At 58.2% G+C, this 18,212-nt stretch overlaps 1 protein-coding gene across 6 annotated transcripts in view; it reads right to left on the bottom strand.

Moving 5' to 3' along the window:
* LOC105063440 (transcription factor Gibbin) overlaps positions 1-18,212 on the bottom strand; it is a 63,690-nt gene that overhangs the window by 8,412 nt on the left and 37,066 nt on the right. For all 6 annotated transcript variants that reach the window (XM_074377063.1, XM_074377064.1, XM_074377061.1 and 3 more), the window contains 4 exons: positions 12,672-12,849; positions 7,490-7,602; positions 7,308-7,345; positions 1,972-6,894 (listed from right to left, as the gene is read on the bottom strand). In XM_074377063.1, coding sequence (XP_074233164.1) covers positions 2,015-6,820 — 4,806 coding nt within the window. In that variant the 5' untranslated portion in view covers positions 6,821-6,894; positions 7,308-7,345; positions 7,490-7,602; positions 12,672-12,849 and the 3' untranslated portion in view covers positions 1,972-2,014. The remainder of the gene's footprint in view (positions 1-1,971; positions 6,895-7,307; positions 7,346-7,489; positions 7,603-12,671; positions 12,850-18,212) is intronic.

Genomic DNA, 18,212 nt, shown 5'->3' with positions numbered 1-18,212 from the left:
CCAGTTCCTCCTGCGTTCAGGCCTCACTGGGTGGTTCCATTATGTGTCTCACTGAGCCATGACCTGCCCAAACACCCAGCCCCCACACCCGTTTATTTTCCCACCCAGGGACTGGGAGGAAAGGTTTTTGGATTATTTCACATTTCTGGATTATCCATGAGACATCTCCCCTCCAGTGAGAAGGATCAAGAGTTTGACATTTTAAACCCTAAGCAGCTTCTCCCTGGCCTGCTTCAGATCTGTGACTGCTGCTTGCAGTGAGGTGCGTGGGGAATGGAAGGCCATTTTAAGCTTGGTCTGGCTTTATTAGGAGGAAAAATATGCTGCCCCCATCTTCCCCTGAAAAATCTGGCCCATGCAGAGTTTCAAGAGCCCAAGACTATCAAAGTCAATCTCCTTGAACAGATGGGGAAACAGAGGCAGCGGGGTGGAGGAGGGGCAAAAGCTTGGTCAAGGGCACGTAGCAAGTTGGCCAATTTGGGAGTGGTCCTTTCCCAGGCCTCCTGACTCCCACGTGCTGCCCTTTGCCACCTTCAGGCACCAAGGGAGGTGAGGTCAGGCAGAGAGGGGGTAATAAGTTTCCGCTGACATGACTTCAGGACCCTGAGTCACTGCGGCCTCAAACGGCCTTCCCAGAGCAGGGACGGGGCTTTCCAGGAGCCCTGCTATTCCCTCTCCAGGAAGAGACACTCCCAGGAGGCTGTGGTAGTGGCAGAGGTCGAGGGTGAGGGGCTCGGACAGGCCCCCAGCCCACTCTACCACCACCCATCACGTCTTGGTCGATTTTGTGACAGGTCTGTTCCAAAACTGAGTTCTGATGGGCCAGTTACTGCTGTATTTCTGGAATAGTCTGTTCATCAAGAAAATGATTCCTCCAACCCTGTCCCCTTTTACCATTTTGGGGGCATTTCCCTTCTTTATTTTCCTTTCCTTTTCTTTTTTTTTTTTAGGGGGGAGGTAATTAGGTTTACTCATTTTAGTAGAGTTTTAGAGGAGGTACTGGGGATTGAACCCGGGACCTTGTGTACGTTAAGCATGTGCTCTACCCTCTCCTCTATTTTCCTTTTCTTAAACACAAAATCCAAAGAATACTAAAGAAGGTCACACTACCTGATAAAACAAAACCTAAATACCTAACACTATTTAACTGAATTCTTAGAAAAGCATTTGGCCTCAGGAAAGGGACTGAAGAAAAAGGCATTTTCTAGGAAGGAAACATCCTGCCAGGGCATAGACCCATTGGTGGCAGGTTTCCAGACATCTGGGATCCCACTACCTCTTCTCTACTTCTGAATCCCTACCTTCCACAACCCTGACCACTGTGAGCCTGGCTCAGGCCAAAAATGTTGAAAAATAGCCTTGGGGGTACCCTGGGAGATCAGAAAAGGACATACTGGCCTCACCCTCAGCCTGGCTCTAGCCAGACTGCATCTTGAACTAAATGAAGCTCCCAGAGAAATGAGGAACCCTGGCAGGGTCAGTGTCTTGGACGGGACTTGGCAGATAAGTATCCAGCCTGCTTCTTCCTTCGCTCATCTCACGCGGAGTGACACAAACATCCCCCCTTGCAAGAGGTCAGATGGTGAGTATTTCCTAGGACTCAGGTGGTCCCTACCCAGGACCTAGCATGGATGAGGGAAATGAACGCTTGATGAACCAAACTAGATGGCCCTATCCAGTCTATGGGATAACAGGACCCCCTGAATGTCCAAGGACATTTCAATAACAGGACCCCCTGAATGTCCAAGCCCCACACTGGGTTCCCCACCCAGGCACCCATCTTTTCTCTAAGACTGTTTCCAGCATCTAAAGCCAGACTCCTTCCTGAATCCCAGCTCCCTGTTGTCAGGTCCCCAATCTTGTCCTTAAATCCTTCCTGCTCATTGCTAACCCTCCTCCCTCTGCCTAAGCTCTAATGTTCTCACCCCCACCCTCAACCCTCTGCCCACTGCACCAACTCCCCAGACTCACCCAGGAACAAAACCTCGAGGTCCAGTTGGCACTTCAGTTGGCACTACAGGGAGGTGACGGTGAATGTGTCCTCAGGGTGAGGTTCTGCCATGGGCCCCAGGAAGCCGCTCTTGGGGCCCCCACCCAGGCCGGGATGCGCCTGTGGCATAAAGCCTGGATACCTGTAGGCGGTATCCTGCAGGGGCAGCAGCGAGTCCCTCGGCACGGGGGACAGGGTCAAGTCACTAAGGAGTGGGCAGCCATAGCCAGCAGCGGCTGCAGCAGGGCCACGGGGTGGGCCAGGCGGCCGGGCCATCTCCAGTGGCTCCTTGTCGGCCTTAGGTGTGGCCGGTGGGCTAGCCAGGTGTGGGGCACTGAGGCACGCGGCCTCCGTCCTGCCCAGGAAGTCAGCTAGCAGCCCTGAACCCACCTTGCCTTCATAGGGTGGGCTGCGGGCAGCTGAGCCTGGCGGGTACCAATACGCTGTGCCCTTGCAGCTTGGGGAGTCGTAGTGGGGCTGGCCCAGTGGCAGGTCCCGGCAGGTTAGGTGGGCCTGGGCTGCAGCCACATGGCCCAGGCTGGCCCCCTGGAGCCCATGCTTAAGGGGCTCACAGGCAGCCAGCTTTGTGGGCGGTGGCCGCAGTTCTTCCTTAAAGCCCAGGGTAGGTGAGCAGGTGGGTGAGTATGCCTTCTGCAGCCCAGCATCAAACACCGTGGGTGGGTGGGCCAGTGGCGGGAAATGCTTGCCATCCAACTCAGGCGCACCCAGGCTGGGTGAGTCGCAATGGAAGCCTTGGCCGAAGGTGCCGTCAGATGGCGTGGACGGGTTCATGGAGTAGGGTCCCATGAAGTCACAGGGGTCTCGCTCGCCCACACTGAAGGCCCTCGACTGTGAGGGCAGTGGTGACATGCTGCTGTCCCCGCTGTAGTAGTCCAGGCCGAGGTCTGGGCTGTCCTGGAACAGTGGATTGACCGGCTGTGGCTTGGGGATGAATTTGGCTTTGGCCGCCGCGCCGCCCCGTTCCTTCTTGGCTGAGCAGGCCCCTCCGCCCCGTCCACCTCGTGGCTGCCGGGGCCCGGTGCTCCGTTTGGACGGATAGCCCGAGGCAGTGGCCGAGGCGGATGATGGGAAGCCCAGATGTGAGGCCTCAAATAGGTCCACCTTCTTCCGCCGTCCGCGGCCTGGCTTAGAGCTGCTCTGGAAGAGGACGCTCTGGTTCCAGTTGTAACCAGGGGCAGATGATGCCTCATTCCAGTCCATCATCAGTTTCTCCAGGCTGGACAGGCTCGACTGGCCCTCGCTGCTTGAGGCCTCACTGTTGGCACGCCGGAAACCACCGCCGACGGGCTGATTGAACTGGGTGCTGTCGGAGGACGACTCGGAGAAGGTCTCGGACACGGCTGTCTGCTGCTTCACCTTCTGCGGCGTGTAGTTGGAGATGTCCAGGATCACGTTGGGCTCGCTGACGTGGCAGTCAAAACTGGGATTGTAGAGCTGACTGAAGGCCTCTGAGGCCCAGTCCAGGCCTCCATAGCCCTGCCGGAAAGGCCACTGAGAAGCCCCCGCAAACTGCCGACAGTTCTCCGGCGAGGGCTGGTAGGAGGAGGATGACGAGGAGGCGGCAGAGGCAGCGGAGGTGGCAGAGGCTGTGGTGCCCTTAGGCACCATGTAGCCGCCGGGCGAGACAGTGCTGGCCCGGCTGTCACAGCGCAGGGGTGTGGGGGCTGAACCAGAGAAGGGGGCCCCCTCAGAGCTGTTGAAGAAGGAGGCCTTGCTTGGTGGCAGGCAGGGGCCACCAGTAGGCGGTGGGGCATAGCCAGCGCTGTGGGCGCTGCTGGGTGAGGCAGGTAGGCTGTTGCCGCTGCCATAGGCAAAGCTGCAGTCCTTGCTGTTAGCGCAGTCTTGGCCCGTAAAGGGCTTAGCGGGGGCGAATACACTTTGTCCAGCCCCATAGCCACTGTACTGTTGGGGGTAGGTGTTGGCGGGCGGGTGGGTGGTAGGTGAGCGGGCCACGGCGGAGGGCGGGGGAGCCAGCTTCGGGAAGGTTTCGGCTGCCCGGCAGTCTGAAGTGGCTGGGGTGATCCCATAGCTCGCTGCCCGGCCTGGTGGGAAAGTCTGGCGAGTGGGCAGTACAGGCTGGAAGGGGGGGTCCGCCCCAGCCCCACTGCTGCCCACCGCCACTGAGCTGGCCTTGGCTCCCCGGCTGGGGAAGGTGGCCAGGCCCCGCTGGGCAGGCAGGGTGCTGGTGGGGGGCCCTGTGTAGGTGCCTGATGCCTTCCGGGACTCGGGGCGAGAGGCTGAGAGGGCAAAGTCCAAGAGGTCGGAGGAATCATCCGAATCAAGCAGTGAGCGAAAATAGCCGGTGAAGAGGTTTTGGCGCTCTTGGCTGAGCTCAGTCTGGCCCGCAGGTGCGGCCGTGCTGTAGTAGCTGCTGCGGCCCGAAGCCCCACTCTCTAGTCCAGTGGAGGCAAAGGCCCTGGCCTCAGTCCCTTGGAACCCACAGTTTCGGCCAGCCTGCCCACCTGGGTGCCCATGGTGAGGGGCCCAGCCACCACCCTTATCCCCAGCCCACTCAGTGCCTGCTTCCCCAAAGCCTGGGCCACTGGGCACCTGCTCTGGGAACAGAGTCCCGTTCTTCCGGGACCGCCTCTTGCGTTTGGGCTTCCCAGTCATGGCGTCTACCTCCCCCCGGCCCCGTTTGCGTGGATGCCCCAACTCAGTGAGGCTCGGGCCTCCGACCCCAGCAGCTGCCACCGCTACCACCTTCTTTTTCTTGCCAATGCCCTCGAAGAAATCACTGAAGGAGCATCGGGCTGCCTTGGCTGCATGGCCTCCACCCCGGCCACCGAAACCACCTGCTTTGCCACCTCGCCGTCGGAAGCCCTGCACACGATGCAGGAAGTGGGAGATACTCTGGGTGTCGGGCGCCTGGTGCACTGACTCGGGCTCACTGGGTGTCCAGCAGCGGGGTGGTGAGCACCGCCCAGCGCACTGGCTCTGGCGGTTCAGGAAGGCCAGCTTGGCGAGGACGTCTGAATATTCAGCCTTGCTGTCATTGGCGTCTGCTGCATAGGATGGCTGGGGAGATGCCAGCTTCTGCTTTCGCCGCCGCCGCTTCTTCACCTCTGGCAGGGCCATGGTGGCCGCTGCCACCGTGGCTGCCTCGGCCGCCACCACTGCCGGCTCCTTGGGCTTGCCAGGCCCCAGCAGCAGGTTCTTAGGAGGGCGGCCACGCTTACGCTTGAGAATGATGGGCATCTCACCGGGCGGGAAGACCACCACCACGTTCCGCCCATTGTTCTTCATCTTCAGCAGTGGGGTGGGCTCTGCTGACACGCGCAGGCCCAGCTCCTTGCCCTCCACGCTCAGGCTGCTGCTCAATGATGACACCTTGTATGTGGTCTTGTTCCGCCGTCCCAGGGACACAGGGATCTTGGCCATCTTCACCACCATGCGCCGCACGCCCCGGCACTTGCCTTTGCGGGTAGGGACCACTGGAGTCTGGGAAGATTCGGGCTCCAGCTCTGGGACTGGGCCTGGGCCTGGCAGGGCAGGAGGTGGTGGAGGCGGTGGTGGTGGTGGTTCAGCCAGGGCAGCTGCCAGGCCGGTGGGCATAGGCAGGGGCAGCAAGCGGCCCTCAGGTCCGGCATCTGCCTTGCGTCCCCGTCCGGCTTTCCGTCGGCGACACAGGATCTTTGGCCTATCAGTGCGCCGCAAGGCGTATTTGGGGTGACCCTCAGGCCCAGGAGGGCCATGGGGTGAGCACAAGTCCAGGCATAAGGGCTCAGCAAGTGGGCAGGGCCCCAGGGGCTGCTGGGGCTCCAGACGGCGGCCGGGGACGTCAAGCAACTTGGGCAGGGGGTCAAGTGCCTGAGGGTCAAGCAGCTGCGACTCCAGAGAGTCGGGCAGGGTATCCAGGGCCTGTAGAGCCAGGCCCGGCAGCCCCAGAGGATCAGCAAGAGGTTGCAAGGGCGGCAGCTCCAAAGCTTCCCCGAGCGGCTCTAGTGCCTGCGGGTCCAGGAAGCGGGGCTGGGGGTCCAGGAGCTGAGGCTCTGGCTCAGGTGATGGTGGCTCGAGGGCCTGGGCCTCTAGTAGCTGGGCCTCAGGGCAAGTAAGGGAGGCCAGCTCACTAAGGATGTCAGCATCAGCGAGTTCTGAGTAATCAGGGCCATCTGGCTCGGGCTCTGGTGGCAGACCAGTGGCCGCTGCCGTGGCTCCGGGACTACGGCCTTGGCCAGGCTGGGGACTGTCCCGTGACTCAGGCTCAGGTTCAGGCTCGTAGAGAGGGTGGCTGGGCCGCTCAGACTTGGCATGGGGGGTGGCCCGCTCCTCGGGGCTGCGAATGCTGTTGGCCAGGCTGGGTGAGGAGAAGAAGCTATACTGAAGATCACCAGGGGGTGGGGCAGGCGGACGGCTAAGCCGCAGCCCACCACAGTCCAGGTGCACGCCGCTGTGCTGCAGGTCCTGGGAGAGCCGTGTCAGGTCCTTCATGATGTCAATCAGCTGGACCACTGGCCGCAGGTTCACCCGCCCGTTGTCCCAGCGACGGCAGGAGCTGCTGCTGTCTCCCACGGGTGTGGGGCACCGGGCCTGTGAGACAGGACGGGCTGCCCTCGGGGGCAGCGGGTCGTCCGCCTTGGCAAGCACTGGTGGGCGCCGGGTGCTGGGGTCCCGGCGTGGAGGTGGGCGCGGGTTGTCGGAGAAGGTGTGGGCGAAGGCCTTGTCGGGTGGGCTGGCAGGGGGCCGGGCGGGAAGCAAGGGCCGGGGGGTGGGGGGGCCGCCGGGGTAGTACTTGGGCTCCCGGAGGTAGTCAGGAGAGCTGCACACGGCACTGGAAGTCACCACCAGGCCCTGGGGCTTCACACGCATCCTGACCTTGTCCTCCGCGGGCCGCCGGGCAGGGCCGGGGCTGACATGAGGGTGCGAGAAGCCGGGACCAGGACCTGCCGGGCAGGACAGGCGAAAGGTCCCTCACTGAATACCCAGTCCTCATCAGATTCCCACGTTCTCAATGATCCCCTGGCAGACACCCGCCCCCCCCGAGTCCCTTCCCGAATCCCAGTCCCCTCACTGACCCCCAGCTTTTCCCAAGCCATCACATGCACCATGAACCCCTCCATGGCCCCCAGTTCCACTTATTTACAGCTCACTCACTTTTGTCTAGACCCTAGCTAAAGGCTAGGGTAGAAGAGTTCACCTGCTTTTGAGAGGGAAGCCCATCAGCAGGGTGGAGCGACCACTCCAGATCAAACAAGGAGAGGGCCAGGCCCCTGCCTGAGGGCCCAGAAGTCCTATCAAGGACATGGCCTCCTCCTCTCCCCATCCCCAGGCCTCTAGAAGAACCCCAGCCACTCACCCTCGGCTCTGCCGCCTGGGCTGTCACACTGGAGATCTCTGTGGGCAACAAGACAGGTAACAGGAGATCTGAATGGGCTGGTGGCCACAGTCCAACCACTGCCCGCTTGCCCACCGGGCTGGTCTCCCCCACATTCCTAACCCAGTTCCCCAGGTGCTCCCTCCAGTGCACACCCAGCTAACCTGAAAGAGAGGGGGCTCCCAGGCCTGGGGGCTCTGCCAGTCGCTGGCTGTCAGCTGGGGGGTGCTGTGGAGCAACTTCGGCCTGAGCCCAGGCCTCGGGGCGAGGACAGCGCCTGGAAAGGACCATCGCTCAGGTTTAGTGAGCACCTACTGCGCGCCAGGCACTGGGCTGGAAGCTGTCCAGGCATCGTTTCATTTAATTCTTCATATCAATCCTGCGAGGTAGGGGCTATTAATAACCCCATTTTGCAGATGAAGAAATGGAGGCTCAGAGATGAAGTAACATCATTCATTCATATACTATTTATGGAGTGTCTACTTTGCACAAGGACTGTGTAGACAAACATTGATCAGATAATCATAAATGACTTAATTATTAGTGGGATAAGAGCTGCAAAGAAGAAAATGAAGAGTGCCTGAGGTCAGAGGTTACATAATCATACCATGGAGTCAACAACAATAAAAACTCTGGGGACACTTTCTCTGTTGCCAAACACTGGACTAAGCGCTTTATATGGATTATCTCATCTATCCCCTCTGCAAACCTGAGATCAGTATGATGATCATCCCCACTTTTACAGATGAGGAATCCATCCACTGGAAGGTGGTAAGAGCCATGAAGGCAAAGATTTCCATCCTGTTTACTTCTGTGTGTATCTCCCAACACCCAGGTCAGCACATGGCCCACAAATGTGTTTCAAAAAATATTTACTGAATGAATGAATGAATGGATGGACAGATGGATGGATGGAAGGATGAAGCACACAGAAGAATCAGCCCCACTTTTTCCCATGAGGCCCTCTCTCATTCCTGTCTTGACGCAAAAGTGGGACCCAAGTAGGACGTGGAAGGAGGGAGGAAGACTGAGAATGTGAAAAGGGACATTCTCAGACCCCCATGCCACCTCTGGCCTCAGTCCAGCACCTGTTACATATTTTCAGAGACCTCTTTATTTCACCTTCACAGTATTTATCACGACTGCAGCCAATTACTTGTATGACTAGCTGACTGGCCAATGTGTCTCCTCCCTGAGTGTGGGCTCTTCAGGGGCAGGGACTGTGTCTGTCTTGTTTACTGTTGTGTCCCCTGACCCTGGGGCCTGGGCTATGGATGCTACATAAATATTTACCAACTGACTCCCTGAGCTGGTCAGGGCAGAGCTGGGATTTAGGTCTAGGCATGTCTGACTCCCAAGGGAGCCTGGGGACTCAGGGCCCTGGTTGATCCCCAGGAGTTAGGGAGCAAAATGCTGAATGGGCCCTGAGTGCTGGGAGGATCGCTGTAGGAAAGCAGCAGAGCTGAGCTGGAGACAGGAAGGTGTGGGGAGGGCACTCATTTACTCCCGTTTGGTGGGCAGCAATTTGCAATCTACGAAGCACCTCCACATATATGACCCACTGAATCTTCACAGCAACCTAGGAGATATGGTTTATTATCTCAGTGTTACAGAGGAAATAGCTCAGAGCAGTTGTGTAACTTTCCTGAAGTCACATAGCTGTTAAGTGGCAAGATCAAGAATTCTGTTCAAAGTCCAAAGCCTCCTTCTACTCCCAGCTCCTACAACTCTGCTTTGGCCACTCCTGAAAGTACTCCTTCTAGAGCTGACATCTAATTTAAGACTGGGAGCAACCTTAAAATCATCTAACCCATTGGCTTCCAAACCCTGGGCCTAGGGGAGCTTTGTAATATTCCAGATACCCAGGCCCTAGTCCAGGGGAGTCTGACTCATAGATCTGAAGGGACATCTGGGAATCTGTATTTTTAATCAGCTCCCCCAGTGGGTACACTGTTCTAGTGCCACCTTGTGCCCCTCCCATTTGACTGACAAGGAAACTGAGACCGGAAGAAGGAAAGAGACTTTGCCCAAGGCTACAAATTGGCATGGGGAGGGCCCCTTTGTTGCTCATCCAAGCAGAACATCTCTCTGTTCCCCGGCCCTTCCCTCTCTCAGGCCTCAGCTGCTCCTCACTGTCCCACTTACTGGATCACTCAGGGTTCTGCTCTCTCCCATGCCTGCCTATAGACTGTAAACTGGCCCCTCCTAGGCCAGGCTCTCTGTTTCAAGAATCTCACTGTAGCTCTTGCAGGAAGGACTGTGGGTAGCACACTCACAAAGGAGGAAAGGGGCTCAGCCTCTGGAATCTCCAGGTCCGATTTCCAGCAAGTATGGTTGACCCACGCTCCCAATGCCCTCTTTGAGATGCTTACCAGAAGCCACCATCCCTCCTTTAGCGAGGGTGGGGCTCACCAATCCTCCCCACTCTGGAGACCTCCCACTTGGGGCCCGAGGGTGTGATCTTGGCAGAAGACAAAAACTCCTCTCCAGTGGTTGCTTCTGTTCCACCCACCCGTGAAGACCTTTGGGCATGTCGTCCTGCCAGACCTCCTGACTGTCCACTGCTCTCTCTCGTAGCCTCCAGGATCTGAGGGAAGCAGCTAGCTCCCCTCTCCACCACACCCAGGCAGCCATTTTCTTGGGCCCCTCCCAAGGGCACCACCTATCCCATGTCTGTGAACAAAGTCAAAAAGGTCTTCTGTCTGTCTGTCTGCTTCTGGGTCAGTGTGTCTGAGCCTGCCTATGGGGACACCAGCTGGCTGGGAGGGGGCTGGGGGCCCCAACCTGCTGTGCACAGTGCCGGGAAGGGCCAGCCCACATCCTTAAGTCCCCAGCCCCACCCTCCCCCGCTGTGGCTGTGACCACCCCACCCCTTCCCCAGCCAGCCTCCCCTCCCCCACCCACAGCCTCCCCAGGGGAGCCAGGCTGCCAGCCCCAGCTCTCACTTCCGGCCTCATGACCCTCTCTCCAGCCTGCATACTCCTCCCCCCTACACCATTTCCCTCCCAGCCTGGATTGAAGGCCCAGGGATGTCCTCAAATGGAAAACTCTGCATCAAAGGGGCTATTACTGCTGCTGTGAAACTTCCCCCATCACCTCCTTTTGAGGCCTTTATCTCCTAGGATCTGCCCCCTCAGGAACTACGCATCACCCCTCTGTTTCCTTCTCTTCAGCCCCGTCCCACCCACCCAACTGTACCTGAAGGTCTTCTTCCAACCTGACTCCAGCCCCAAATCATAGCAAGAATAACAAAGGTGAAATAATAATGGCAGTTGTCACTTATTTGGCATTTAAATGGAGGCTCAGAGAGGTTAAGTTATGTCCTTAAGGACAAACAGCCACGACATGGAAGAGCTGGAGTCTGAATTTGTTGGGCTCCTCTAAATCAAACTTCTTCACTGTCCAGAGTCAGCCCCCTCCCCTGCAGCTTCCTGCAACTGTCCTAGTCCCAACTCCGGGTTCTAATTTTTGACTTCTACCCTCTCCCAGCTTCTTCACCCCTCCCACCTAGGTCACCCGATGCACTACCCTCCCTCACCACTAGGTGTCCCCTTAGAGCTGCTGATGCCCCCAAGGGGAGAAAGCCCCGCCCCACCCTCTGGAGCCATCAGGGCCACCCCCCACAACACAGCACACCCCACCCTACCCTACCCCCAGCTACACAGAGCTCCTTTGTGCAGCCCTTGCCCACCCGCTTCCTGCCCGGAGTGGGGCACCTGGCAAGCAGGTCTGCCCTAGACCCCGCCCCCTGCCAGCCCCCTGCCCTGGGTGCCAGGTGTGCGGGCACCACTGCCAGCTCTGGCTGAACCCGAGGGTCACCCTGCCGGGTGGCCCTCCCTTCCTCCCTCCGAGGTCACCCAGGGACTGTGCTTCCCGCCCTGCTCCGCCCCCATCCCCTCCTGCCCTTGGCCCTTCCAGACTCCTGTCCTTGTCTTTCCTTCTGTCTCCCGGAGGACTCCCCTCCTCCAGCCCCACCAGGCCCTCCCCACAGCCTCTCACCACCGCCCACCTCCTTCCCCTGAGAGCTCCTTGTTCCACCCCCCTCCCCGCCCAGGTCTGAAGAACTCCTCCTCTTGGAAAGTTGCTGCTGGAAAGGAAGTGACTTCAGCAATTTGGCCACAAGGCTGGGCACTGCTGAGCCCAGCTCAGCTGAAGGCTTGCCCAGCCCACCTCCAAAGCACAAACGGGGCCACGTGCACACACCACCCCCAGTGTGCAGCCGGAACCCTGAACACATGCTTACCCAGTGACACGCGGAAGGACCTCTGTGTACACACCCTACTCCACCCCAGTGCACTCACACATCACCCCAGTGTGTTTGGATTCTTGTCTACACACCTCTCCAGTGTACACCAGCACCTTGCATCCAGTGTGGCACACACAACACTCCAGTCTTCCTACACCTGCCCAGGACACACTCTGCAAGCTGCACACACTCACTCCAATGTACTACATACGCAGCCGTCGAATGTCCCCCAGCCCAGTCCGCTTATATAACTCTCGTGTATAGAACCCTGCATACCTAAGGACAGAGTCCTACACGTGCCTCTGGCACACAAGCTGGAGTTACTTGCACACAAGATGCCCTGTACATTTACAGTCGGGTACACCCAGCTCTGCATCCTCCCACAGCTGTACCTCCCCACCCTTACAATCCCAGGAGGCCCCACCCCCAGACCTCAGGCCCCAGGAATGCTCTTTTGGAAGCTGGGTGGGGTCCCCAGGCAGGCTGGGCTCTAGGGAGCTTCCTGGAGCCGGAGGCTTCATGTGTCAGTTTAGGGAGGTGCCTCTGCAGGGCAGGGCGGCCCCACCTGGCCTCTGTGGCTCTTGAGCCTGGGTGGGCTAATCTGGGCCCAGAGTAGGGAGGTGGGTCCTGCCCCTCCATGCACCACCCCCATCTCATCCCAGGAGGGTGGCCTAGCACACCTGAGCTACCCAGGTCCTCTCAGCATCTCACCCTGGCCTCCCAGCTCTCTTCTTCCACAGAGTCCAGTAGAGAGGGGTCCTGGGGGGCCAGCTTCACACATCAGGCATTCTGGTTTCTACCTCTGCCCTGAGCTCTGCTCACTGTCACAACCCCTTTCTCTTCCCATGTCTCTCAGGTCGTCAAGGTGCAGGGAAGAGTTCCCAGACTAGGAGGCAGGACTCCTGTTGTATATCCACAGGCCTTGCCTTTCTGGATAATGGGGAGTCTGAGTAAGCTGGGTCAACATATTTTGATTCTAAAGGGCCTCTTTCTGGCCTAAGCTGGGAGGGGGGAATCCCTGCTAGGACTGGGAAGGAAGTACCCCTGATCCCCACTTCCTAGGTGGGCCAGGCACAGACCTAGCTTCCCTGTACAGTTACCTGAGCAGGCTGTGTAGACAGGCCTGGCTCAGCAGCAAAGGCCTGTCTTCGCCGGTGATTCCAGGGTTGTGTCTTCAGCCGCCTGAGAGTCGCCCCGAACCCGGGGCCCTCTGTACGCACTTAGCTGGGCAGGCTCCGAGGTCCAGGCCGATGGGTAGACAGGCAGGCAAGCTCCCATCTGTGGAAGCAAAAACAGCACCACAGATATAAGCATGGATACAGGGTGAGCCAGAGGGACCAGGAGGCCATCCTGGATGGGGTTCGCTCTTGCACACAATGAAACTGGCTACAGTCTCACTTTATTGGGGAGCTCGAGCTTATCTTCCGGTCTCTATTGGGAGACAGTACCTTTGTACGGGTAGGTACATGTGTGCATGAACGTGAACACACACGCTAAGGTGGAAAGAACCTGGCCTCGGGAGTTAGAATCGTCCTTGACTCAACTCTCATCAACTGTGTGATTTTAGGCAAGTCAGTTAACCTGTCTGGCTCTCAGTTTTCTCATCTATAAAATGGGGAGAGCTTATGAATGGGGAGAAGTGCTCTAGGGAAACTATAACTGCTAACAGCTTATTTACTATGAGGGTGGGAGAGCTGCTGTTCAAATTGATGGTGAATGCAGACTTCTGACAGGAGTGTATATGCAGCTGGCATTTACCCTTCTCCTTGTTTTCTTTAATAGCCATGGCCCTTCTCACCACCCCCCTGCTTCCTGCCCATTTGTCTGCCTCCCTGAGGCCTGTGCTGGAACCCAGAGGGGGTCTGGGAACCAGGCCTCATGGATTGCTTATAGGTTTTGGTTGCCTGGGAATCTGTGTGTCAGAGGTCCTGCCTGCATGAATGCACGTCTGTGGATGTGCAGCTGTCTGGAAAAATATACCTGTGTGCGGCTTCCTGGGTCTACTCAGCCTTCTATACGCTTCTCTGTGTATTTTCTATGTCTACTCGGGGACATGTGTGTTTTAAGAGTGTACCTGTACGAGATTGTGATAGGGGGAGCTGATGTGTCCCTGTGTTCTGTGTCTTCTGTTATACGAGTGGGTGTGTGCATCTGGGTCTGTTCAGCTCTGTGTGTGCCTCCAGCTGAGCCTATCTTTGCACGCCTGTGGAGACACAGAAGTGTGTGTGCCTGTGAGTGATAGGTGTGCCAAGCTGTGGTTGGGAAAGGAGTGCCCGTCTGTGCACACCCTGCCTGGCACTCTGCATCTCACTGTGTCAGGAGCCCAGTGGGCTTCTGCTCATTTCAGACTCTCTGGGTGTGTGTGTGGCGGGGGGTGGTGGGGTGGGGATGTGCGGAGAATCCTCTGCTGTCCCTGCAGGTTTCTAATCTCAAGGCCTGTGACTGCGGGCACTGGTGTCACTGTGGATCAGTGTTACCTTCCTCCTACCTCTGCCTTTCTCTGGGTTTTCAGGGTCACGGTGTGATGGCGTGACTGGTCACAGTGTCCCTGTGGGTCTGTTTCATCGTGGGTCAGGACGCGCTCACATGTGTGTCCCTGCATGTCTGTGCGGTATGACCTTACCATGGTGTGTCTGTATATGTCAGTGGGGCCCTGTGCCGTGTCACTGCATGTCTGAGCCAGCAGAGCCAAGTCTCAGTGTCAACGTGTGTGAGTGGGTCTGTGTGCCATGGTGTCAGCACAACGGTGCCTCAGTGTTTGTGTGGTACCTTTAAGTAACTTGTCAGTGCATGAGTGTGCCTGTGTGCCTGTGCATGTGAGACTCTTTGTGAGGCAGTGTGTCTGTGTCACTGTGTTTGTATGCCTGCTTCCCTCCTCCCTCCCTATCTCCTGCTCTCTCTCTCTCTCCCTCTCTCTCTCTGTAGGAGCCAGACAACTCCCCAAGCCTGGATTAGGGACAATTTATCCACAGGCAGAGAAGGAGAATTCCAACCTGCTAGAGCCTCCCTCCTCTGATCCGTCCCCCCTCTTCCCCGTGGTTGGGTGGGCACAGAAATGCCGCCCAGCAGCTCCCAAGCGCTCGGAGAGCCCCCACCACTGGAGCTCCCCAGAGGCCCAGGAGGGCGGAGAAGATGGAAATCTGGGTGGCCCCAGAGCCCTCCAGGAGGGGTGGACTGGCTGCCCCCCATCCAGGCCCCCACAGCTCAGCTCATCTTGGCCCTGCTTTCCTGCATATGGTGGTGGTGGCTGGGGGAGTCTGCATGAGGTCTGCCTGGCCTGGGGGCTGGGGCGACCTGAGGAGTAAAGCTGCTCCCTCCACAACCTGATACTCCCCACTGATACACACAAGCTCCCCCTACCCCCTGAAATGGAAATGCCTAGGGAACTTTCGACTGTGCCACATAGGCTGGGGGAGATGCTGGAAGGCAGGGGACAGCACTGGGGGGGGGAATGCTGCGGGGTGAGGGGAGCAGAGGCTGAACTGGGACTAAGGCTCCCTTCTCGGTGCTCCAGGCGCAAGGCAGAATCACATGTTTCCCATTAGCTGCTCTGGCCTCCTTGTTCAGGGGGTGTTGGCTGGGGGAGATTTGTTCTGGTTGCAGACACCAGCCGAGACCACACAAGAGAGAGAGAGGAAAAGACAGAGAGAGAGAGGGAGGGAGAGAGAAAGAGAGGGAGGGGTATTGAGCGCCAGAAGGAGAGGGAAAGACAGGAACAGAGAGAAAGAAACAGAGACACACAGGGAGAGAAGGAGACAGAGACATGAGAAGCAGAGACAGGCAGTGCCAGAAACTGAGAAACAGGCTCACACGAACACGAAAGCAGAGAGACAGAGATGGGAGATGCTAACAGAGAGTGGGGGACAGGGACAGTGACAGAAGATGGGGACCCAGGTGGAGAGAGGCTGATCAGAGGCTGAGGGGAGTTGTCGGTGAGGCACAGAGTCAGGCCAGGAGGGACTGGGAGGGAGAGGGCTGGGGGAGAGGGGCACTAGGGATGCAAGCCTGAAGGAGGGGACCCAAGGGTGACAGAGGGAGAACCTGATGCAGGGCCAGAGTGGGCCAGGGCACCATGTGGACAGCAGCGGGGCCAGGAGGGCAGGGGTGGTGGGTGGGTACATGGGCACAGGGGCGGGTGGCGCTGGTGGGCAGGGGGAGTGGACGCTCCAGAGCCAGGAGCCACAGGGCGGGGGCGATCAGCAAGCCTGGAGCCTCCCGCCTCCTGACCCTCAAGCCTCAGAGAGATAACAGGCCCGAATAGTGCTGACTTGCGGTTCAGAAATCCAATATCCTCCGCGGCGCACTAATCGACTACCTGAGCTCCCGGCCCGCGCCGAGCTGCCCCGATTAATCCTGCGGCTCCACAGCCTTAATTAGTTTAACAGTTTCAGGGGCAGAAGAAGCAGGGAATAGGGTCCCCTAGCCTGCGGGGACACAGTCTCCCATGCGGCCCCACCTCCCCAGTCACACCTGCCCCAGCCCCAGAGGCCCCTTTTCACAGCATCTGAAAAACACTGGGTCCTTCCTCCTGGGCAATAGTCCCAAGGGCTGGCACCTGGGTCACAAAGTAGGTCTTGTGGGACTGAGACCCCACATCCCAACTTGTCCCTGTGCCCAGGGCCCAAGTGCTGGGTCTGGTCTGCCCCTAAGGCCCTGCCAACCATCAGCCCCACACCACTGGGCAACATGTTGTCTCTTTAGGGTGAGAGACAAGCTCCCAAGTTACTGACAACCTCCCCAACAGCATGAGATAATCACACATGTCACTCCCCACGATGGCAGTGAGACGGGCACATGGTGACATCTCACACATACCCAACAGTCAGAGACACAGGCGAACGACTGGGTGAATACCCTCCTGACAGGACAAGCGAAGCACAGAACCTGTCATGTCCTCAAAAGCATGAGCCCCAGACAGTATGGGACAGAACACAGGTTGTTACCCTCACAGTAGTGTAACCAACATAAAACCAGGCACCCCCTCACCCACTAACAGGATGTAAAATGCAAAGAGAACCTCTCTTTCTCCCTCCCTCACACACATACACATACACACACACACACCCCCCAACACCTTCCAGGTGTGAGAAAAGTACTGACCCCTCCTCTCACATACAAAGTATAAGCCAGGGACACAACCTCGCCCCTTCCCCATTAGTCCTCCCTCTAGACTGTGGGATGGGTACACGACCAGTCACTCGACTGCTGTGGACAGGTGACAGCCCACCCCACCCCTCCCCCTCACTGCCAGCCTGGTGGGGCTGTCCTCTGCCTGCAGAGGCGTCACAGCTCACAGGGCATGAATGTCACCCCAGCCCTGCCAGAGCCGGGCACAGCCACACGTTGCCCCAGTGACAAACACCACTGGCCCCAGGAGGTGGAGGCGCACAGGGCTCTGGGCGTGACCTTGGTCCCTGGACACCAGGAGGGGAGGCGCCGAGGCCTCTCTCCTGGGTAACCCAGGGGCCTGGTGCTGGGAACAAAGCCGCCTGGGCACACAGACAACCTGAAAATGCCCCCTCCCCGAGCAGTCTCCCCTACCCCCTTTCTAATTGAATGTAGTTGTTGTTGAGGGAAGGGGCAGAAGGAGGGCTGTCAGCGAGGCCTGAAGAGCAGTTCCTGTAAGACTTCTTAGAGGTGGTGGAGGGGAGGCAGGTTAGGGGTTGCTGTCACCTTGTCCTCAGGGCCCAGGACTGAGGAGGGAGTAGGATGAGAGCTTCAAACTCCCACTGTGGCCAGGGGAGCCCCCCCTCTCTGACAAAGGCCCCCTCGCCAAATTCAGGCCACTGAGCCTGACAAGGAGGCCAAAGTCCAGGGACATGACTCACCCAGGGAACAGGCCCAGCCTGCTGGCCAGAAAGTGAGAGAGGCCAGGAGCCAAGGGGCCTGGGTTCAAGTCTGAGCTCCTCCCAGGCCAAGCTGAGTGACCTTGGAGCAGAGGCTCAGTCTCAGGCTTTGGGGAGCCAGGAAGGCAGCAGCCAGGGAAGCGCTGAGGCTGCAGACCAGCAAGCAGAGCACTGGGGGCCACAGAAAGGAGAATCCAGCAGGTCCAACCTCTGGCTCTACCACTTCCTCACCAGGAACCTGGACTTACAGTGCCTCAGTTTCCTCCGCTGTAAAGCAGGGGTGGATAATGTCAGCCTCATGAGACAATGTGGCATGAAGTGGGCAGGTGCTCAGGGAATGGGAGCTTCTCATTGAAAAGGAAGAAACAGACTAAGAGAAGGCAGGAGACTTGCCCAAGTCACCAAGCAAGTTAATATCAGCTGAACTCAGCCTCCACCTCCAGGCTTCCCACCTTCTGTAAAATGGCTTGGAGATCGATAATGTGTGAGTGCTTGTGATGGGGGGATGCTAGGGTGTTGGTTACAGAGCTGCCCTACTGTCCAGTGAAGATCAAGGAAACTGACAGGAGACTGTCACATACCCTGACCTTTTCCCTAAACCCCACTTGGCCCACCTTCAAACTTTGGACCAGAGGGCCATCTCTAAGGGAGGGAGGCAGCCTATACCCCAGCTCCCCATTACCAGCGCCAGCACCTGGTGCTTGGAAGGACTGGGGGATCTGGGATGTCAGTGTCTGGGGCCTTCTCAGGAGCCCAGAGAAGGACAGGCCTAGCCTGAGGTCACACAGCATGAGA

Source organism: Camelus bactrianus, chromosome 13 (assembly GCF_048773025.1).
Source record: "Camelus bactrianus isolate YW-2024 breed Bactrian camel chromosome 13, ASM4877302v1, whole genome shotgun sequence".
NCBI classification, from domain to species: domain Eukaryota; kingdom Metazoa; phylum Chordata; class Mammalia; order Artiodactyla; family Camelidae; genus Camelus; species Camelus bactrianus.
Note: the sequence above shows the minus strand (reverse complement) of the source record. Positions and strands in the feature narration are given on the sequence as shown.